This window comes from Salvelinus namaycush, chromosome 1 (genome assembly GCF_016432855.1).
Source record: "Salvelinus namaycush isolate Seneca chromosome 1, SaNama_1.0, whole genome shotgun sequence".
NCBI lineage: Eukaryota > Metazoa > Chordata > Actinopteri > Salmoniformes > Salmonidae > Salvelinus > Salvelinus namaycush.
The window spans coordinates 28491578-28516082 of record NC_052307.1 but is presented as its reverse complement, the minus strand read 5'-3'; the positions used below and the strand labels follow the sequence as shown (position 1 = coordinate 28516082).

The window sequence follows — 24505 nt, the reverse complement described above, 5'->3', positions numbered from 1 at the left end:
GCCCCACACACATCCATAAAGACAGGTACAAACCATCAACTCAACCCTCTCATCTGCCTCTATAAATCCCCCTTGTATGGGTCTCTCAGCAAACAGAGGGGAGCTCTTGAACTGGAATGGGTAGTGAATGGAAAACGCTGGTCTGTTTTATGTTGTAATAAAGTGGATCTGCTGAATAACAGGTGAAAAAGCTACTCTTTATCGTTTGTTGCACAAATATACTACTATATTGTGTGAAATGGTCAGATCTGTGTTTAGTCATCTCTCTTTCTGTTGGATTGTTTTGATGTTCTCCCTCTGTGTGTTCCTCCCCTGTGATCCTCAGAGGTGAGGGTTCCGTATAACAGCAGGGTTGTTGATGAGGGTAGTTCTGTGAGCAAAGCCCTCAGACTAAACACAGAGTGGAAAACACCAGCCCCCTCGCTTCCCTTTTGGACAAAGCTAGTGTTTTTCACAGAGGCCAGCCAGCCAATGTGGATGTGATCAAGTTCCCCATCACACTAATATTTACTCTCTCGGGTTCTGAGCGATGGGGGGTTGATGGGGGAGAGGAGAGGAGAGTGGGTGGAGGATCCTGCTGATGAGTGTAGTGTCCCTGGGAAGTGTCCAGGTGGTGCAGAAAGGTCCTGGCCTTGGTCCGCTGCGTTTACTCCTCCACCCTGAGTCTCTCTCTGTCACTCACGTGCGGTGGTTGGTGGACATGTTTACTGAACACATGCAGCTGCAGTTCTACTTCATCTGGGCTGCTGTCTGTCTAGGCTGCGTCATGTAGACAGGCATGTTTATGGTGTGTGTCAACAAGACCATTTGGGGGCATTACCGTTTAGTTCCGTGTAGGACAGAGGACTGTCCTCTCCTCTCACATGGCCGTAGTAGGAGCACTGTAACATTCCTTTGTCCACATACAAAGCATTGAACAAAGTCTTGATGACAGAGGTACTGAGAGAGATAAAAATTGATTTTAATCATGGTAGGGGTGGTCGAAAGATAATGACTATTGGTCAAGAGATAACAATGACTGAAAAAAGTCTCTAGTCAAACATACTTAGTGCTAGATTCAGACCAGCATCCCGGGCAACCTAGAAATGTTATTTATTTAACCTTTATTTGACCAGGGTAATCTCGATGAGATAAAAATCTATTTTTCAAGAGAGACTTTGACTAAGACAGCAGCATCAACACATCAGTATCAGGGCTCCTGAGTGGCGCAGTGGTCTAAGGCACTGCATCCCAATGCTAGAGTTGTCACTGCAGGCCCTGGTTTGATCCTGGCTGGATCACTACTGACTGGGATCGGGAGTCCCATAGGGCGGCGCACAATTGGCCCAGCATCGTCTGGGTTAGGGGAGGGTTTGGCCGGGGTAACCCGTCATTGTAAAATAAGATTTTGTTCTTAACTAACTTGTATAAATAAAATAAAAGTGAAATAAAAGACAAACAGGCACATGACATCAACCAGACGAAAATGCCATCAATACAATAAGCAGCACATACATGACACAAGCCAGAGCTTGTAATAAATCACAGGGCCATTACAGTATCAAAAAAATACTATGAGTAAACCATTCTTACAATAGAGGCAATGCAGCAGGGTCTTTTCACCATTGGCCTAAATGAGGGCTATTGAAGCCAAGCATAGTTAAGGGATAAGACAGCAGCCGGGTCATTCCACTAATTCAGTGCTTCTTGAGAAGTTTAACTTGGTCCTAAAAAACGTTTGATTTAATTTTCCCATCTCGAGGTTACATTTTTTTAAATGACTATAGTAAGTGGGTATTATGTGCCAAATAAACTAACAGTGTTGACTGTAACAAGGTTGACAATTTCATCTTAAATCAGCCACAAATCTCATTTTTTGGGGGAATGGAAACTTGTTGTGTGCAACAGGGGGTGGCAATTGAATGCAAGCTTCACAAGTTTGCATTTATTGTTAAAACATTTCCAGCCAGTCTATCTATGGGTAACAAGGTTGACGTGTTATGCTCAGCCAGCTCAGTTTTCCACCACAAAACACCAGCAAATGGCCAAAAAGAGTAGAACCAGTTCACCTCCCACTGGGCAGAAACGCCTATTTAACGTCTATTCCACTTTGGTTCAACATCATTTCATTGAAATGACGTGTAAACAACATTGGTTCAACCAGTGTGTGCCCAGTGGGCTGCTTTTCCACTATGATTTGACTATTAGATCTTCAAGGTTTCTTTTTGTCACTCTTTTTTTTAAGGAACAGTTTCACCATATTAAAATGAGTGAATCACTAATCACCTTAAATAAATAATAATATTCAGAAATGACTTTGTCACAGCAACAAAATAACTAGGGCTTTACAATGATGGTGAAAATGTTGGCAAATGTTGGGGCTAAGTGGGTTCAAATGTTTCTAGAAGTCATTGAGGGTGCACGGAAAATTGTATTTAGTCATCTAAAAAATCTGAATGATAAAGTGCACTTTATTCATTTAAAATAAGTATTTTTCCAATTCAATATTGGTGCACAATTTCTACTTTTAAATATCAAAGGGATGCAAAAGGTACTCATTTTGTGGAACAGCCCAGCTATTTCCTGTGCTGCCAGCCTGAGGAGGGGGAGTCATGGTCTGACTGCCACACAGACCTCTCACTGTGGGACCTCTAGAGCCTGACCCATCACCACCGCATTCTCCTGCACTACCCCCAACAGAGGAGCTGACAGTTACACACACACACACACACACACACACACACACACACACACACACACACACACACACACACACACACACACACACACACACACACACACACACACAAACACACACACACACACACACACACACACACACACACACACACACACACACACACACACACACACACACACACACACACACACACACACACACACGCACATGCACACACACACACACATGCACACACACACACACACACAGCTTGGTCATCCATATCAAAGAGTGTCACACACTCCCACCTACACACTCACTCAAACATCACAGCTGTCATAGGAAAGCCCAAAAAATTGTCAAGGACTCACACAAGTCATAGACAGTTTTCTCTGCTCCCGCACTGCAAGCGGTACCGGAGCGCCAAGTCTAGGACCAAAAGGCTCCTTAACAGCTTCTACCCCCAAGCCATAAGACTGCTGAACAATGAATCATATGGCCACCGGATTATTTACATTGACACCCCTCCCCCTTCCTTCCATTTGTTTTTTACACTGCTACTACTCGCTGTTTATTGTCTATGCATAGTCACTTCACCCCTACCTACATGTACAAATTACCTCAACTAACGAGTACCCCGCACATAGACTTGTTACCGGTGCCCCCTGTATATAGCCTTGTTATTGTTATTTTATTGTGTTACTTTTTATTATTTTTTACTTACATTTATTTGGTATATATTTTCATAACTTTTTCTTGAATTGCACTGTTGGTTAATGGTTTGTAAGTAAGCATTTCACGGTAAGGTCTACACATGTTGTATTCGGCGCAGGTGACAAATAAAGTTGGATTTGATTTGATTAACTCCAACCTGTTGTCTTGGTCACAGCTGGATGAGATGAGGGTCCATTCAGGCTCACTGTGACTGCTGCTGTGTGAAAACCACTTGTCCTCCACAACCCCTTCAAGGCCTCACTCTGGTGCTTTGATGATGTGTAGGTGTTTTCATTAGGAGATCACTGACCCAGAGCGGGGACGTTTATCAGGTATGGAGAGCCCTTTTGCCCGGCTCTGCTTAGAGGGCTTTGGCCCCTCCTCTCATTCACTATGGCCTGATTGGCCCCTGACATGTCCTTTGATCATGACTAAAATTGCAGCACAATGGGACACCCCTAATATCCCCCATTAAACTCTCATTCAACACCTCTTCTACACCGCTGCAGTATTTCAACCCACAGAGCAGTGACAACCACCAACACACTATAATACTGGTACTTATATGCTCTTTCATGTTCTTTTTTGGCTTAATTTATCTTTGTATTTTTTTCTCTCTCTATTTTTGTTGTAAACAAAATACACTCTTTATCTAACTCTGTGTTCTATTCTCTCATGTCCTTTATTAAAATCAGTCCTTTAACTTTCCCTCTGTCTTTGTGCAAAATAATGTCTTTCGTGGTCTATCCCAGTTAGAAGCTCACTCTCGTTCTCTCCAGCTCCAGATTTGAACTCCAGGAATGTTTGATCCGTCTCTCTTCAATAATGTCACTGAATATCTCTCTTTTGTTGCACCCTTTTCCCTATGCCCTGGGACCCACAGTGCATCCTAATTGGTCTATCCTCTACACCTTGTCTCTTCCACTGAGGGCTTCCTTGTGTGACCTCTGCCGCCTCCTCTCCTCCACCTCCTCATCGCTTCTCGTCTGGCCGTCTGCCACATCTGTCTTTTGTCGTTTGTTCTCGACAAGAGCTTTTCCCACAGCCAGAAATCTAGAGGAATTCCTTGAGATTTTTATCATACTAAATGTCATTTTTTTAATGTTCTACCCTCCTCCCACAGCATTGGGCTGGAGAAAGAGGGTGAGAAGGGGGGGCTGGGATTTTTCAACTATGTCCCAGATGAAGAGAGTTATTGAGAGGGAGAGGGACTGAAACAGGAAGCTCAGTGGGGAATGCACCTGGATGTTATTCACCCTAACCTGGCCTTCCTCTGTCCTCTGTGAGCCTGCCTGTCTGCCCTCCTCTACTCTCTCTGTGTCTCAGAGGGTTATTCCTCTCTCTATCTCTGTTTCTATCTTCTCTCTCGCTCTATCTCTCTCTGTTGTTGTTTGTCTCTTACAATGACTAGTGCTCTTACCTAACTGCATATAGATCTGCATGGTCTTGGAGGAGCCTTCCTGTGTGAACAGCAGTCCTCAGGCACACTGCAGTGAGAGGACAGCAGCGCTGCTCACCTTGAAGAGTAGAAGCTTGTCGTCGTGACAATTTCATGAGCTCTGTCAGTTTTATTAATTCATTGTTGGGCCAAAGCTGTGATCTTTCTCTCCCTTAAGCATTTAGATTTCCTTTTTCCCTCTGAACATTGGCTGTGATCAGTTTCAGGGCTCGTTGTGCCTTGTGATTTACTTGGTTTTGGTCCAGCATCGGGAGTGAAGGAAGGAAGGAGGGAGGGAGTCTGAGGTGTTTGCAGAGAGACTTGATACTCACAGTGGGCCTGCCTGCCTGGTGCCAGTGCCAGTTAAACACAGCCGTGCTGTTGGGTTTCACACCTTGTAACCAGGGGACATCTCAACCCTGGGGAAGTTTTACACTTCGCAGTTGAGAGTGGAACTATTAGGTAAAACCAACACCTGTGTCCCTAATGTGAGATGCAGTCCCCCAACTCCCCACTACACCCCACTAGTTCAGCTGTAATGTTTCACTATGATAGCACAAGCTACAGTATACTGAGTCTCTATAAAAACGACTTCAGCTGTAATCTGTTTTTCACTGTGGTACTTTTGCAATGGATAACACAAGCTATAGTGAGTCTCTATAGAAACAAAGTTGTCTCTCCTATCAAATAAAGTCATTATTTGTGGGAGCCTTACTGCAGACTGCTGCGATTCCAGCTGAGTAGTAGAAATGACATGGAAGCCATGTTGTAGCAGGGGATAATGGTCTTAGGCGGTGTTACCTCTGCTTAGCAGACTCTATTGGTGAGCCCGTGGGCCCATGGTGGATCAAAGCTGGGAACAATCACAGTGTCTGATCCCCTTTTTAGTGGGGAGGATGTGGGCAATTTCTCTCACCCACAGGCAGGCTCATCTTGGGCATTACCAAAAAAGCAGTAACGGAATAACTGCAACTGAACTGGCTACAATGGGAAATCATAATAGTCACAAACCAGTTGGATCACCTGCTACTGTCCTCCTTTCCACTGGTGTACTGTTATGATCAGCTCATAACGGTTTTATTGCTCTTTCTGTGTCTGATGGTCAAACCAAGAATGTTAAAACAGTCTTAGTCTGGACAACCCCCCCCCCCCCCCTCTCTCTCTCTCCCTCTCTCTCTCTCTCTCCCTTTGCCCCTTTCTCTCTCTGTCTCTGTTTCTGTCTCTCCCGCTCTCTCTCCCAGCTCTTACTGACGCCTACCCATGAGCCCCCTCTCTTTCCATTAACTTTCACCAGCATCCTCACCCACTGAATAAGTAGACCAACCGACACCGGACGTCCATGGATGTTGAGAAGTAGAACAGTGTAATGCAGCACAGTACAGTAAAAAAAGTAGAGTATTATAGTAGAGTACAGTATAAATCTACTATACTGTATTGCACTGCACTGTACTGAACTCTACCCTACTCTGCTGTGCTGTATTGCACTGCACTGAACTCTACTCTACTCTGCTGTGCTGTATTGCACTGCACTGTACTGAACTTTACCCTACTCTACTCTGCTGTGCTGTATTGTACTGCACTGTGATGTCCAAACTTGTGAAACATGAGGAGAATGACATTCATATCCATAATTATGTATTTCTGTGTAGTACAGATCAGGGACCAATGACCAAAATATAAGGTGCTATCTACATCCTTTAAGGGTTCTTCGGCTGTCCCCGTGGGATAATCCTTTGAAAAACCCTTTTTGGTTCCATGTAGAATCCTTTCTACAGAGGGTTCTACATGGAACCCAAAAGGGTTATACTTGAAACCAAAAAGGATTCTACATAGAACCAAAATGGGTTCCCCCATGGGGACAGCCGAATAACCCTTTTTTCTATGTGTGTGCCATGTCATAGCTGACACCCGATTCCTTCTGTAGATATCTTTGAATCTTAATTCTGAGAAGACAGTTAACAGAGTTTATGGAAAACGTGGTCGCATAAAAACCGGAGGGAGATTTTACCAGAATTCCGTTAACAAATTTTGCATCTGCACAGTTCTTCCACTAAATTCGTTTTGTACATTTTCCAGTGGAAATTGTTAAAAGTAGTCCGAACGTTGAAATCAATGGTTTCTGTTTGGCAGACATTTAAAAAAACAAAAACAGAGTCAAAGCATAATTCTGTTAACATGGAATTTCTCTCTTCTATTATCCACTGGATGAATTAATCTGGCTAATTCCCAGTCCTGTTGAGATCTAATCCGTGCTATCAGTCATGGTAATATTCCTCATACAAGGTTAGTGGTTTAAACTGTGTAACCTGCTTTTCTTTTGATCCAGGTCCAATGCTGTCAGGGTAGTGTACAGATCATTGTGGTGCGCAGCAGGAATAGCAGGAATCCCCATTTCAGGTGATTGTGGTAAGGGTAGGCAACAACACGTCAGCCACGCTGATCCTCAACACGGGGAGCCCCTCAGGGGTGTGTGCTTAGTCCCCTCCTGTACTCCCTGTTCCCCCACGACTGCGTGGCCTAACACGTCTCCAACACCATCATTAAGTCTGCTGACGACACAACAGTGGTAGGCCTGATCACTGACAACAATGAGACAGCCTATAGGGAGGAGGTCAGAGACCTGGCAGTGTGGTGCCGGAACAACAACCTCTCCCTCAATGTGAGCAAGACAAAGGAGCTGATCGTGGACTACAGGAAAAGGCAGGCTGAACAGGCCCCCATTAACATCGACAGGGCTACAGTTTTATTTATCTGTTATTTTAACAGGTAAATTGACTGAGAACACATTCTCATTTACAGCAACAACCTGGTGAATAGTTACAGGGGATGAATGAGCCAATTGTAAACTGGGGATTATTAGGTGACTGTGATGGTTTGAGGGCCAGATTGGGAATTTAGCCAGGACACCAGGGTTAACACCCCTACTCCTACGATAAGTGCCATGGGATCTTTAATGACCTCAGAGAGTCAGGACACCCATCCGAAAGACAGCACACAATCACTGCCCTGGGGTATTGGGATATTTTTTAGACCAGAGAAAAGAGTGCCTCCTACTGGCCCTCCAACACCACTTCCAGCAGCATCTGGTCTCCCATCCAGGGACTGACCAGGATCAACCCTGCTAAGCTTCAGAAGCAAGCCAGCAGTGGTATGCAGGGTGGTATGCTGCTGGTAGTGGAGCAGGTTGAGAGTTTCAAGTTCATTGGTGTCCACATCACCAACGATATATCATGGTCCAAACACACCAAGAAAGTCGTGTAGAGGGCACGACAACACCTTTTCCCCCTCAGCACTCTGAAAAGATTTGGCATGGGTCCCCAGATCCTCAAAAAGTTCCACAGCTGCACCATCGAGAGCATCCTGACCATAAGGCACTACAGAGGGTAGTGCGTAAAGCCCAGTACATCACTGGGGCCAAGCTTGCTGCCATCCAGGACCTACAGTATATACTAGGCGGTGTCAGAGGAAAGCCCAAAAAATTGTCTAAGACTCCAGTCACCCAAGTCATAGACCGCTTTCTCTTCTACCGCACGGCAAGTGGTACTGGAGCGCCAAGTCTAGGACCAAAAGGCTCCTTAACAGCTTCTACCCCCAAGCCGTAAGACTGCTGAACAATTAATCAAATGGCCACCGGACTATTTACATTTACGGACTATTTCTTAACTCTTTCTTGAACTGCACTGTTGGTTAAGGGCTTGTAAGTAAGCATTACACGGTAAGGTCTACACATGTTGTTTTCAGCGCATGTGACAAAGTTTGATTTGATTTGTTGTGTGATAGAATAGCTAAGTCCTAGGAACAAGAAAATAAAATTGAGGGATATCAAGGGAAAACCACCTCCCCTGGCTAATTCTGAACTGTTGGAGGGACGGTTAGAGGTCTGGCCTCCCCTGAAGCGCAGCTCTTCATCTTCTCTCTCTCTCTCTCTCTCTCGCTCTCTCTTCATCTTCTCTTTTCTCTCTCCTCTCTCTCTCTTTCTCTCTTTCTCTCTTCATCTTCTCTCTCTCTCCTCTCTCTCTTCATATTCTCTCTCCTCTTCTCTTCTCTCTCTTTTTCTGAGGCTTCAGAAGGTTATCTGTTGGTTCTGGAGGCCATGGAGGGGGAAGGGAACAGGGACCCATCCCAACAACCCCTTTACCCTTTATGGAGGCTCATACAGTGTTAAAGTGGGAAAGGTTCTCTAGATTATATGGCTCTAGTAGGAGCTTGTGTGCACTGTGCAGGCACTACAACATGTAGGAGTCGTTACTGTAGGCTGCTTTAGGGCTGCTCAGCTTGGTACACACACACACTCTTTCTCACACACACACTACATGACCAAAATTATGTGGATGTAACGGCAGTCTAAGTCGTCCTCCTCCTCAGACGAGGAGAGGCGAGAAGGATCAGAGGACCAATACGCAGCGTGGTAATTTTCCATAATGAATTTAATCAACACAAAACAATACACTATACAAAATAACAAAAGAACATACCGTCACAGTCCTAGCTGGTGCAGAACACAAACACAGAGACAGGAAATAACCACCCACAATCCCCAACACAAAACAAGCCACCTTTATATGATTCTCAATCAGGGACAACGATTGACAGCTGTCTCTGATTGAGAACCATATTAGGCTGAACACAGAAACAGACGAACTAGACACACAACATAGAATACCCACCCCAACTCACGCCCTGACCAACTAAACACAACCAAAACAACAGAAAACAGGTCAGGAACGTGACAGTGGACACATGCTTGTCGAACATCTCATTCCAAATGTATGGGCATTAAAATGGAGTTGGTTCCCCTTTGCTGCTATTACAGCCTCCACTCTTCTGGGAAGGCTTTCCACTAGATGTTGGAACATTGCTGTAGGTACTTGCTTCTATTCAGCCACAATGGCATTATTGAGGTCAATTCATCCCGAAGGTGTTCTATGAGGTTGAGGTCAGGGCTCTGTGCAGGCCAGTCAAGTTCTTCCACACCGATCTCGACAAACCATTTCTGTATGGACCTCGCTTTGTGCACGGCGTATTGTCATGCTAAAACAGGAAAGGGCATTCCCCAAACTGTTGCCACAAAGTTGGAAGCACAGAATCGTCTAGAATGTCATTGTATGCTGTAGCGTTAAGATTTCCTTCACTGGAACTAAGGGGCCTAGCCCGAACCACGAAAAACAGCCCCAGACCATTATTCCTCCTCCACAAAACTTAACACTTGGCACTATGCATTCGGGCTGGTAGCGTTCTCCTGGCATCCGTCAAACCCAAATTTGTCCGTCGGACTGCCAGATGGTGAAGCGCGATTAACCACTCCAGAGAACATGTTTCTACTGCTCCAGAGTCCAATGGCGGTGAGCTTTACACCACTCCAGCCGACGCTTGGTATTGCGCATGGTGATCTTAGGGTTGTGTGCAGCTGCTCGGCCATGGAAACCCATTTCATGAAGCTCCTTCCACCCTGAAGAAGGCACAGTGATGCCAAAAAGTTGGTGTTTTACCCAATAAATTGCTGGGAGTTGATACATAAGGAGTGTGTTTTTATAGCTTACAGTTTATTCGCCGTTAGTCAGCACCTCTACACTAAATAATTTTCTCTAGGTGTGCACCAGCTCATGTTTTTTATGAAGCTCCCGACAAACAGTTCTTGTGCTGACGTTGCTTCCAGAGGCAGTTTGGAACTCGGTAGTGAGTGTTGCAACCGAGGACAGACGATTTTTATGAGCTACGCGCTTCAGCCCTCGGCGGTCCCGTGTGGCCTATCACTTCTCAGCTGAGCTGTTATTGCTCCTATACCTTTCCACTTTACAATAACAGCCCCTACAGTTGACCGTGGCAGCTCTAGCAGGTCAGACATTTGACGAACTGACTTGTTGGAAAGGTGGCATCCTATGACGGTGCAACGTTAAAAGTCACTGAGCTCTTCAGTAAGGCCATTCTACTGCCAATGTTTGTCTATGGAGATTGCATGGCTATGTGCCCGATTCTATATACCTGTCAGCGACGGGTGTGTCTGAAATAGCTGTATCCATTAATTTGAAGGGGTGTCCACATACTTTTGTATATACAGTGCCTTCTCCACATTTTGTTACATTACAGCCTTATTCTAAAATGTATTAAATTGCTTTTCCCCCTCATAAATCTACAGACAAAACCCCATAATGACTAAACAAAAACAGATTTTATAAATTTTGGAAAAAAAAGAAATATTACATTTACATAAGTATTCAGACCCTTTACTCAATACTTTGTTCGAAGCACCTTTGGCAGTGACTACAGCCTCGAGTCTTCTTGGGTATGACACTACAAGCTTGGCATAGCTGTATTTGGGGAGTTTCTCCCATTCTTCTCTGAAGATTCTCTAAAGCTCTGCCAGCTTGGATGCGGAGCATTGTTGCACATCAGGTCTCTCAAGAGATGTTCGATCAGGTTCAAATCCAGGCTCTGGCTGGGCCTGAATTTGGACATTCAGAGACTTGTCCAGAAGCCACTGCTGCGTTGTCTTGGCTGTGTGCTTAGGGTCGTTGTCCTGTTGGAAGGTGAACCTTCGCCCCAGTCTGAGTTCCTGAGCGCTCTGGAGCAGGTTTTCATCAAGGATCTCTCTGTACTTTGCTCTGTTCATCTTTGTCTCGATCCTGACTAGTCTCCCAGTCCCCCTGCTGAAAAACATCCAACAACATGATGCTGCAACCACCATGCTTCACCGTAGGGATGGTGCCAGGTTTCCTCCAGAAGTGACGCTTGGCATTCAGGCCAAAGAGTTCAATCTTGGTTTCATCAGATCAGAGAATCTTGTTTCTCATGGTCTGAGAGTCTTTAGGTGCCTTTTGGCAAACTCCAAGCGGGCTGTTATGTGCCTTTTACTGAGGAGTGGCTTCCGTCTCGTCACTCTACCATAAAGGCCTGATTGGTGGAGTGCTGCAGAGATGGTTTTCCTTTTGGAAGGTTCTCCCATCTCCACAGAGGAACTCTAGAGCTCTGTCAGAGTGACCATCGGGTTCTTGGTCACCTCTCTGACCAAGGCCCTTCTCCCCCGATTGCTCAGTTTGGCCGGGCGGCCATCTCTAGGAAGAGTCTTGTTGGTTTCAAACTTCTTCCATTTAAGAATGTTGGAGGGCACTGTGTTCTTGGACTTTCAATGCTGCAGAACATTTTTGGTATCCTTCCCCAGATCTGTGCCTCGACACAATCCTGTCTCGGGGCTCTACGGACAATTCCTTTGACCTCATGGCTTGGTCTTTTGCTCTGACATGCACTGTCAACTATGGGACCTTTTTATAGACAGTTGTGTGCCTTTCCAAATCATGTCCAATCAATTGAATTTACCACAGGTGGACTCCAATCAAGTTGTAGAAACATCTCAAGGATGATCAATGGAAACAGGATGCACCTGAGCTCAATTTCGAGTCTCATAGCAAAGGGTCTGAATACTTATGTAAATAAGGTATTTATGTTTTTTATTTTTAATACATTTGCTAACATTTCTAAAAACCTGTTTTCTCTTTCTCATTATGGGATACTGTGTGTACATTGTTCAGAATTTGTATTTATTTAATCCATTTTAGAATAAGGCTGTAACGTAACAAAATGTGTAAAAAGTAAAGGGGTCTGAATACTTTCCGAAGACACCATATAATATCTATATATTATATATATATATAGTATATATATATATATATACAGTGGGGCAAAAAAGTATTTAGTCAGCCACCAATTGTGCAAGTTCTCCCACTTAAAAAGATGAGAGAGGCCTGTAATTTTCATCATAGGTACACTTCAACTATGACAGACAAAATGAGAAAAAAAATCCAGAAAATCACATTGTAGGATTTCTAATAAATTTATTTGCAAATTATGGTGGAAAATAAGTATTTGGTCAATAACAAAAGTTTATCTCAATACTTTGTTATATACCCTTTGTTGGCAATGACAGAGGTCAAACGTTTTCTGTAAGTCTTCACAAGGTTTTCACACACTGTTGCTGGTATTTTGGCCCATTCCTCCATGCAGATCTCCTCTAGAGCAGTGATGTTTTGGGGCTATTGCTGGGCAACACGGACTTTCAACTCCCTCCAAAGATTTTCTATGGGGTTGAGATCTGGAGACTGGCTAGGCCACTCCAGGACCTTGAAATGCTTCTTACGAAGCCACTCCTTCGTTGCCCGGGCGGTGTGTTTGGGATCATTGTCATGCTGAAAGACCCAGCCACGTTTCATCTTCAATGCCCTTGCTGATGGAAGGAGGTTTTCACTCAAAATCTCACGATACATGGCCCCATTCATTCTTTCCTTTACACGGATCAGTCGTCCTGGTCCCTTTGCAGAAAAACAGCCCCAAAGCATGATGTTTCCACCCCCATGCTTCACAGTAGGTATGGTGTTCTTTGGATGCAACTCAGCATTCTTTGTCCTCCAAACACGACGAGTTGAGTTTTTACCAAAAAGTTCTATTTTGGTTTCATCTGACCATATGACATTCTCCCAATCTTCTTCTGGATCATCCAAATGCTCTCTAGCAAACTTCAGACGGGCCTGGACATGTACTGGCTTAAGCAGGGGGACACGTCTGGCACTGCTGGATTTGAGTCCCTGGCGGCGTAGTGTGTTACTGATGGTAGGCTTTGTTACTTTGGTCCCAGCTCTCTGCAGGTCATTGTGTGGTTCTGGGATTTTTGCTCACCGTTCTTGTGATCATTTTGACCCCACGGGGTGAGATCTTGCGTGGAACCCCAGATCGAGGGAGATTATCAGTGTCTTCCATTTCCTAATAATTGCTCCCACAGTTGATTTCTTCAAACCAAGCTGCTTACCTATTGTAGATTCAGTCTACCCAGCCTGGTGCAGGTCTACAATTTTGTTTCTGGTGTCCTTTGACAGCTCTTTGGTCTTGGCCATAGTGGAGTTTGGAGTGTGACTGTTTGAGGTTGTGGACAGGTGTCTTTTATACTGATAACAAGTTCAAACAGGTGCCATTAATACAGGTAACGAGTGGAGGACAGAGGAGCCTCTTAAAGAAGAAGTTACAGGTCTGTGAGAGCCAGAAATCTTGCTTGTTTGTAGGTGACCAACTACTTATTTTCCACCATAATTTGCAAATAAATTAATTAAAAATCCTACAATGTGATTTTCTGGATTTTTCTTCTCATTTTGTCTGTCATAGTTGAAGTGTACCTATGATGAAAATTACAGGCCTCTCTCATCTTTCTAAGTGGGAGAACTTGCACAATTGGTGGCTGACTAAATACTTTTTTGCCCCACTGTATATAGTAGTTACACACAGTCATTGGTTTAAACAACCTGCCACATATGCAAACATCATGACACTAGTAATATAATAGTCAAATCATAGTATTACTATGAAGTACACAGAGACTCCTCTGCTGTTCTGTGTTCATATACTAAACAGATGGGGATATGGTAATTGTTTTCCATGTTCTGCCCTCTTCTCAGCCCAAGCCATATGAGGGTGATCATGGTATTTGTACACTTTGTTGTTAACAAAAGACTGCTAACACATGTTGGCTCTAACAGCCTCCGTGTAGATTTCTCTCTGTGTCGCTCCATGTTTCCTTGATTTATGGTTGTCGACTTGAGGGATGAGAAGTACATCCAAACACATATCAATAGGACTTTGTCTCGTCTGGGTTTTGCAGGGTTTGTATCATAAACTCCTCTAGGTTCTCCTCAGTTTGCTCTCACTCTGGTTTATAAAACAGTTAGAAAACATTTTTTATGTGTGTTTTGTTTTGTCCCTCATCCGGTCTTTGTTGCCGGTGGCTTTTAATTCTTGCTCTATGTCGGACATGTTTAATAAATACCATCGAGAGGTTTTCCCCCCTTATTTCTATGAGCATTGTTTCCCTTGTTAGCATTTTCTTCCGACCAATAATGCAATGATTGAAACCATCCCATAGCTCCTCTCCTAATCAGGCTCAGATTTCTCCTCTACACAGCACAGCACAGGCAAACAGATATGGTCCTGGCTGACTAACATGGACAAGACCTGGTTCAGGTTAACTAGTACACTACTCCACTGACTCTATGTCTTTGGCTGAATGTGGTCCAAAATAAATCTAAAAACCAAGACCTTCATTAGTTGTGAGAGCTTTATGTAGTGACAGTATGTATACAGAGCCTTTATAGAGGCTACATAAAAACTGAGAGGTAAATGTAAAGCTTTGGTGTTTAACTTCTTAAAAGACACAATGAGGGCTTCTGTATCTGATATTGACCTGTGAGGGAGTGGGCCTATGACTTACTATTAACCTGTGTTTGAAACTCACTCTAATGTGTGGGACCCCCCCCACCCCACCCCCCCCTCTCTGTTCCCCCTCAGTGGCTCTGCCTCTCAAGAGACCCAGGGGGGGGAAAGCCAGCGGATGTGTATTGATAAGGGAAAGACTGCAATGTCAACACAGCCTACAATGCAGTCCTGCAAGTCTCACGACCAATTGAACTTGTGTAAACACCATAAAGGACTTTGAAAAGAAAGGGGAGAGAATGAGAGGAAAGACTCAAAACCCCCGGGATGAGTAGACTTAGGCTTATGGAGAGCGAGGGTATGGCTAATTTCCCTTTGTGTGCATATGTGTACGTACGTACAGTACCAGTCAAAAGTTTGGACACAAATACTCATTCAAGGGTTTTTTGTTATTTTTACTATTTTCTACATTGTAGAATAATAGTGAAGAAATCAAAACAATGAAATAACACATATGGAATCATGTAGTAACCAAAAAAGTGTTAAACAAATTCAAATATATTTTATATTTGAGATTCTTCAAAGTAGCCACCCTTTGCCTTGATGACAGCTTTGCACACTCTTGGCATTCTCTCAACCAGCTTCACCTGGAATGCTTTCCAACAGTCTGGAAGGAGTTCCCACATATGCTGAGCATTTTTTGGCTGCTTTTCCTTCACTCTGAGGTCCAACTCATCCCAAACCATCTCAATTGGGTTGAGGTTGGGTGATTGTGGATGCCATGTCATCTGATGCAGCACTCCATCACTCTCCTTCTTGGTCAAATAGCCCTTACACATCCTGGAGGTGTGTTGGGTCATTGTCCTGTTGAAAAACAAATGATAGTCCCACTAAGCGCAAACCAGATAGGATGGCGTATTTCTGTAGAATGCTGTGGTAGCCATGCTGTTTAAGTGTACCTTGATTTCTAAATAAATCACTGACAGTGTCACCAGCAAAGCACCCCCACACCATCACACCTCCTCCTTCATGCTTCACGGTGGGAACCACACATGCTGAGATCATCCGTTCACCTACTCTCCGTCTCACAAAGACACGGCGGTTGGAATCAAAATCTTAAATTTGGACTCATCAGACCAAAGGACAGATTTCCACCTGTCTAATGTCCATTGATCATGTTTCTTGGCCCAAGCAAGTCTCTTCTTCATCTTGGTATCCTTTAGTAGTGGTTTCTTTGCAGAAATTCGACCATGAAGGTCTGATTCACGCAGTCTCCTCTGTTACTTGAATTCTGTGAGGTGCTTTCTGAGGCTGGTAACTCTAATGAACTTATCCTCTGCAGCAGATGTAACTCTGGGTCTTCCTTTCCTGTGGCGGTCCTCATGAGAGTCAGTTTCATCGTAGCGCTTGATGGTTTTTGCGACTGCACTTGAAGTAACTTTCAAAGTTTTAAAAATGTTCTGGATTGACTGACATTCATGTCTTAAAGTAATGATGGACTGTCGTTTCTCTTTGCTTATTTGAGCTGTTCTTGCCATAATATGGAGTTGGTCTTTTACCAAATAGGACTATCTTCTGTATACCATCCCTACCTTGTCACAACACAACTGATTGGCTCAAACGCATTAAGAAGGAAAGAAACTCCACAAACTTAACTTCTAACAAGGCACACCTGTTAATTGAAATGCATTCCTACCTCATGAAGCTGGTTAAGAGAATGTCAAGAGTGTGCAAAGCTGTCATCAAGGCAAAGGGTGGCTACTTTGAAGAATCAAACACATATTTTTATTTGTTTAAAACTTTTTGGCATACTACATGATTCCATATGTGTTATTTCATAGTGTTCATGTCTTCACTATTATTCTACACTGTAGAAAATCGTAAACAATTAAGAAAAACCCTTGAATGAGTAGGTTTGTCCAAACTTTTGACTGGTACTGTATGTGTGTGTGAGAGAGATAAATATATTGTGGGTGTGTGGGTGTTTAATCAGATAATGATATGAGCACCTGTTGCTTGTAGTTTTGTAGAACAGGTGTGGAGGAGAACTGAAGCCAATATTACATTTACCTTCCCTTTTGTCTTGTTGACTTTGAGTGCGTGTGCTAAACCTGCTCTGTGTCTCCCCCTCTCCCTCTCCCTCTCCTCTCTCTCTCTCTCCCTCTCTCTCTGCTCCCTCTCTCTCTCCCTCTCTCTCTCCTCCCTCTCTCTCTCTCTCCCTCTCTCTCCTCCCTCTCTCTCTCTCTCTCCCTCTCTCTCTCCTCCCTCTCTCTCTCCCTCTCTCTCTCCTCCCTCTCTCTCTCTCTCTCCCTCTCTCTCTCCTCCCTCTCTCTCTCCCTCTCTCTCTCCTCCCTCTCTCTCTCCCTCTCTCTCTCCTCCCTCTCTCTCTCCCTCTCGCCACTCTCTCTCAGGAACTGGTGTCCCCACACGGTCACTAAGACAGTGACGTGCCAGGTGCAGAATGGGACAACCATGCAACGTGTCTACCAGACATGTCGTTGGCCACAGGGATGCACAGGGGGCAGGTGAGTCTCTCTAACCCAAAACACAGCATGTCGAAACCTCATGAACACACCCTACATCTACAGCTTGAAGAATGAGCCACACGATCAGAGGAACTGGTTCCTCCTTACCCTGTTTGTGACATTGGCCTGTGCGTGTGTGTTCCTCAGCTACCGGACAGTGGTCAGACCCTCCTATAAGGTGGTGTACCGTGCCGTCACCTCTCTGGAGTGGAAGTGCTGTCCAGGCTACAGCGGTACCGCATGTGAAGAAGGTAAGAGGGCAACAGAGGAATTTATGCACTTACAGACTTTTCAGATCTTCTCCAGTTGAGCATGTCTCTGTACTTCTCTCATTTCTGGTCCCTGTAGTGTCTTTCTCTCACCTCTCTGCATCTCATTTTCTCTCTCTCTCTCTCTCTCTCTCTCTCTCTCTCTCTCTCTCTCTCTCTCTCTCTCTCTCTCTCTCTCTCTCTCTCTCTCTCTCTCTCTCTCTCTCTCTCTCTCTCTCTCTCTCTCTCTCTCTCTCTCTCTCTCTCTCTCACTCACTCACTCACTCACTCACTCACTCACTCACTCTCTGCGCTCCTCTGCTTGACTGGCAGTGCTCCCAACTGAAAAGCAGAACAATGAGGACATAAGGTTTTGGTGAGAAGAGAGAGAGAGAGACCCCAGGATGTGAGAGTGATTAAGGGCTGAGGTAGTTAATCATGTGGATGTGTAGTCCTGGAGGCCTGGAGCCTGGTTCTGACGCGGCTCTGAGCGGGAGCCAGCCCCTCAGCCGTGGGGTGGAGGGGGAAACCGTGACGACCAGACAGCTGCCAGGATGCCTTGGCTCTCCCCTCCCACTTCCTCCGTCTCTCCACACTCTCACTTCTCTTTTCACTCTGTCGTTTGGTTAACGTTCTCTCACTCTGGTTTGATATCTCTCTAATTTCTCTCTCTTTTTTTCTCATCCCTTTCTCCAAGTTATCTTTTCTGACTTATCTGAAGTTCAATAGTGTATCTAGGTCTTTGTTCTATTCCCCATTTCCATCAGCACACCTCTCAGTCTCTATCGTTCTCTGTGTTATCCAGTATTCCCAGTTCCCCACTGTGTTAGTCTCCTAGGAGTTCCTCCGAACGAATATATGAGTAATATGACTAAAGTGTTTGGTTATTTCCGCTAGGATACCCCTCTGTTTGCCTGCATCATAACAAAACATTCTCACTCTCCAATGGTCTTGTGTTAACCTCACATCAGGATCTCAGGGCAGAGCCAACAGCCTCCATTTTATTAATCTTCTAGGTTGTTACGTGTCCAACTTCACAGTCATTGAAGCACATAAGGTCAATTATTTTTTGTGGTTTAGAGTTATATAGTCCAGCTGCAAGTATGTTGTCATCCTCTACCATGCTAACTCTCTGTTATTGCTCTTCTGATCATTTCAACTCCAGTAGCTCCCCCCGTCCATGCGACCACGCCCCCACACACACCTCTCCTCACCCCTCTCACCCAGAACAGAACAGAGCCTAATGATTTCCCTTGGTCCTGGCTGGCCCCCTGTCTCAGCCTTGTCCGGGGTACAGGGTGGAGTGACTGTTTGTCCCAGGACTTGGGACTGTTAGTGTTCTGGGTGGAACTGTAAATCGTTGAGCTTTGTGACACAGATTACTATGTTAAAACATTGAGTTCTCAGTGGTGTTGACATGGGACTGCAGTTTCCCTCTCCAACCAGCCCACTCCTCCCAGGTGAGCTAACAGTTTCTCTGGGGCCTCCCAGGGGCCCGCTGCCTGCTGCTGGGTGCTGTAAGGGGGCCTCTTTTGGGAGAAATTACTCCACTTTTCCCACCAGCACACCGTTTACACATGTTGACACAAGGTGTGCACATGTAACACATACTCGGATACAGGGTACAAGACACTCAAAAACACCCATATGTGCATGGATGAAAACAGGCTACCGAGATACACACACACACACACACACACACACACACACACACACACATGTCATAGAGGGCTGTGGTGGGGGTTTGACTGGAGGGCGGGGGGGGGGGGGGGGGGGATTAGGCACTTATCAGAGTGCCCTTCCTGGTGGCTCAGATCACAGGCAGCGCTGAGTGGAAGTGACAGCTACTATTCGGAGAGAGCTGTGCTGAAGCACCGTGGATAGCATCCAGGCCTCCGGCGCTCTGTAGGAGAGGCCCCTGACAGCACACAATCTGATACCCCTCCTCTCAGCCCCCTCATCCCCTTTCTTAGGGAGCAAAAACCAGCGACATGGGGATGACTGGAGATAGGATAGCACAAATTGTTGACATAGCGTTGTCAAGGAAATTTAGAGCGCCACTCACAGGTTCATTGAGTGTGAGGTCAAGTACAAGCTGTGTGCTTGTCCCTCTGCTGCCTGTTTGCTGTCTGACTCTCACAGACTGTGGAAAATGTGCATGATCCTCTCATTTACTTTACCTCCCCTACCTCTACCTCCTCTGTACTGCACCACTACCCTAACTGACTCCCCCGCAGGGCTGGTCAGCATTACTGCATCCGTCACCACAGCAAACAGGCAGACTGGGAGGATGAGAGTAGAGGTGAGATTGAATGATAGCAAACCTCCTCACTCAGGAAAAGGCAGAGCGGTGAGGGCGCTGGCTGTAATCTTAGTGCTCAGTATTGTTGTTTTCCTTTGCTCACTTTTCTGAGTTCAGCCTATGTTCCATTACATATGTGTACTCTCTGACCCTGTTGTGGGGTTTGGAGTTTGGTCCCCCCCTTGCTGCTCCCCTGCCTGCTGACTAGGGGTTCTGACTGACTGTCTGGTCTGTCTGACCTAGAGATAACACATCTCTGTTTTAGTTTAGAGCCCCTTGATGTGTTTTCCCCAGTCCCAATGACCCTGGGAGCAGAGTGCACCAACCCAGGATGAGTGAGCGCATGTTATTGGACGGGTTCAGGTCACTCTGGCACCTGAGAGACTCTCTCGTCCAATCAGAGGTTCCCATGAGATCTGTGGCCTGTTGGCTCCACCATGATCCAGCCCAGGGGCTCCAAAAACAAAACATTACATCACACCATGGCGGGTAACAGAAAAACAGTCAGAGAATCAATGTGGAGTAAGATAACACTGTATTAAACCACCCCTCATATTGCTCTCTGTTTCTCAGGCCCCCACCCCAATCTCAATCATTGGCTCAAATTCCAGACCAGTGGTGTAATTACTAGGTCCTAATTGTTTTCTTTGAGGTTGGGGAGATATTGTCTTACTGCTGGACATGGAGCACGATGAGCTTGATGGACACACTTTCATAAGCTTTCAGATAACAGGGATATCCCTTCACCCTTCCAAATAACACTATCAAAAGTAAACCCCATTTCGATAGCAATTTTATTATAACAGAATTTCAAATATATTCCATACAGGCTAGACTATGACATCCAATCTAGCTGTCAAACACATCAGTGTGCCTACAGTATCAAATACTGCATCAAATGGAGATCCCAGTCTCTCTGACATATAAACTGTGATAGTATTCATGTCTCTCTCAGGTCAGGTGTGTTAGTTGGTGTACTGTCCTTGTCCTCTGCTGTGACTGAGTTATGTGATGATATAGTGTGAGGATGACACTGGGAGACTCCAGTTGATATCATGGATTGTACTTGAGAGAGGCACTTGAAAGCAACTCACCACCACAGCAGAGTATCTCAGGAGGGGGCGGCAGGCAGGCAGGCAGGCAGGCAGGCAAGCAGGCAGGCAGGCAGGCAGGCAGGCAGGCAGGCAGGCAGGCAGGCAGGCAGGCAGGCAGGCAGGCAGGCAGGCAGGCAGGCAGGCAGGCAGGCAGGCAGCACATTGAGACATTAGGGAGGAGGTTTTGCTGAATTAGCAAGGTTGTCGATGCTCTGCGGGAGAGTCCCCATCAATGTCTCTCAGCCAAGCTGAGGCTGCGGTTTCTGGGCCGCAATTACGCCGTGGCCGGGAGGTAGAGGCGCGGCGTCTGCAATAAGCCGCAGAACTGTAATCTGTGTTTTCACAGCTCAGCGTGGCTTATCAGAGGCCTACACTCTAAGCCCCTTGCTTTTAACATCACTGGGCTGCAGCTTGCCATTAGCAAGGGCAGTGTGGGAGTATGTGGGTGCTGGTGTGTTTGTGTGTGTGGGTGGGTGGGAGAGCGAGGTGTTGAGGATTTGTATAGTGAAGGATACAGCTGTTAAGCATGATTAGCTGTTTTAATGGCTGCAGTTTCTAGTAGCTGTAAATCGAAAGACCTAGTGTGAGGTCCCGGGTTTGGGGCCTGCACGAGGCCAGTTCCTCTCTTTGAGTGCCGACCTCAACTCCCACTCCTCTTGGACCACACAAAGGAGCGCTGTCAAAAACAAAATATGCTGACCCAACATAAAGCCACCATTTTCCAGAGCTGACCCTGAAGTGGTCCTTCTCCCTCCTCCCATCCACACACCCTGGGTCCCCCAATCCCTGTGTTTGTATAAACAGGTTGTAAAACCACTGGAACACTCACATGTACAGTGGGGTCTGAAATGATTGACACCCTTGAAAAAGATGAACAATAATGACTGTATAAAATAAATAATTCAAATACTGAGCTATGTATCGCATGCTCAACAAATTGGGAAACTATATTATTTTATACAAATACAATTACTTAAGTAATACTTTTTTTCTCAAAATGGTAGGGGACCAAATTATTAGCACCCCTAAAGATTATTTTAAATAAAGTAGTCAAAAGTTTAGTATTTGGTCCCATATTCCTAGCACGCAATGACTACATCAAGCTTTTGAATCATGTGTGCAGTTAGTTTTGGTTGTGTTTCAGATGATGTTGTGCCCAATAAAAATGAATAGTAAATAATGTATTGTGTCATTTAAGAGTCACTTGTACATTTTTCTAAACACTTCTACATTAATGTGGATGCTACCATGATTGCAGATCATCCTGAATGAGTGTTAATAATGATGAGTGAGAAAGTTACAGAGGGTCAAAGATCATACCCCTAAGACCTGCTAATCTCCCCTGTTATTGGTAATGGTGAGAGAATAGCATGTTTTGACTACTTTATTTATAAGAAACTTTAGGGGTGTCAATAAATTTGACTCCTATCTTTTCGAGAAAAATTATTATTACTTGTTCAACTAAATATCTTTCTCTGAACAGTTGTATGAGTATAAATAAAGAAAATCTAATTTTTGGGGAGAATACAATATAGCTCAGTATTTGAATTATTATTGCTTATCTTTATCAAGGGTGTCAATCATTTTTGACCCCACTGTACATACACACACATACATACACACGCTTACTGATTTATTTAACAGGAAACATAGACACACACGTCACATTTCACACACATGCACGTTCAGATACACTCACAACACAGGAGGTTGGTGGCACCTTAATTTGGAAGGACGGGTTTGTGGTAATGGTTGGAACGGAATGAGTGGAATGGTATCAAATACATCAAACACATGGTTTGATGCCATTCATTTCGCTCCGTTCCAGGCATTATTATGAGCCGTCCTCCCCTCAGCAGCCTCCACTGACTTAAAATCACCCACAAAACATGATTTACACAGACACACATACCCACAAAGGCATCCTATGCATACACACAGACAGGCATGCCCCCAGCAGAATGCAAACAGGCCTGTGCGGAGATTCATGGGCGTGTAAATGGCGAGCGACAGCAGCACAAGTGCCAAGCCCAAATTGGAAACAGCTGAGGCGAGGGGAGCTGAGGGCCCCAGATGAGATTAGAGGTGGGAGCGTCTTGCTCCTCGCTTCTCCACTCAGTGGGGAATAGTCACAACAGCCATTCATTATAAAATGACACCAGTCATTTTACCAATGTGACCAGCCATCAATTAACTAAAGCAAACAGGGAAAATGAAGCATTTTTCTCCCTGTTTGCCCCTCTGTCGTGCTCCTCTGTTGATGTTTGTGTGCTCATTTGTTAGAGTGGTAATGGTAAAGAGTTGTTTTAGACTATTTCGAAGTATATTTTCGAGGAAACCAACTATTGCCACAGGTCAGATGAGTGTTGAGATTCCTTGTGCTGCATGCAGGTCAGTATATTTATGGTTTCCCTGGCCTCCGTTCTGAGTCCCTAGGGGGGCGTAAATTATTGAAAATCATGCTTCTTCTTCTTCTGGGGAAATGGACCCAGCAGGCAAAGCTAGAACTTGTAAGGCTGCAGGGATGAAAATAGTGAAGCTGTGCGCGCACACACACACACACACACACACACACACACACACACACACACACACACACACACACACACACACACACACACACACACACACACACACACACACACACACACACACACACACACACACACACACACACACAGTCCTGCCCCATGGCAGACACAATGCGCTCCTCTGTCCCCAATAAATCAGAGGCATTTCCTCTCACCCTGCAGTTTAACAGGGCCTGTGTGGGCTGTATGAGTGACCCGTAAACCCACAGGCACTCTGTAGCTCTGTTCAGGGCCCTGCACAGCAAAGGACTATCAATGGGAAGAGGCAGAGAGATGCAGAGGGAGATAGGAGGGGGAAGAAAGGGGGAAGAGGAAGGGAAACTAGGGTTTTGACATCTAAAAAAGAACCCTCCACTATCCTATTCTTTTTCTGGGGGGGGGGGGTCAGTGCCGCTACTGACATCACCCTTCATCTCCCTGTGTTTGCCTCAGTTCTCAGGAGTAGCTAGCGGTGTAGAGGTCAGTCATGGTGTGGTATGGTGCTGCAGCCCTCAACTGTCTCTGCTCTACATCCTAAGTGATGTCATCAGAGGTTTCACTAGGCCTGTCTGCTGTCCCTCAACCCCTCAGAGTGTAAACTAATTACCATCCCTCAACCCACCAAGGCACCATTCAGAGGTAGTGAGTGACATGTAGTAGTTAGAACACATACTGTAGCTTTCCTGTGGCCATGAGGTATATGTCTCTGTGTTTTGACGTCGTTGAGTCTGAGACAATGGCAGCATTGATGGGGATGGCCTGTGCTC

The 24505-nt window shown here is 45.2% G+C and overlaps 1 protein-coding gene across 1 annotated transcript in view; it reads left to right on the top strand.

Annotated features, from left to right (window-relative positions):
* The window catches only part of LOC120025569 (EMI domain-containing protein 1-like), a 69871-nt gene that overhangs the window by 1305 nt on the left and 44061 nt on the right, over positions 1–24505 (top strand). Inside the window, exons 2-3 of the mRNA XM_038970153.1 lie at positions 17411–17524; positions 17672–17775. Coding sequence (XP_038826081.1) covers positions 17411–17524; positions 17672–17775 — 218 coding nt within the window. The remainder of the gene's footprint in view (positions 1–17410; positions 17525–17671; positions 17776–24505) is intronic.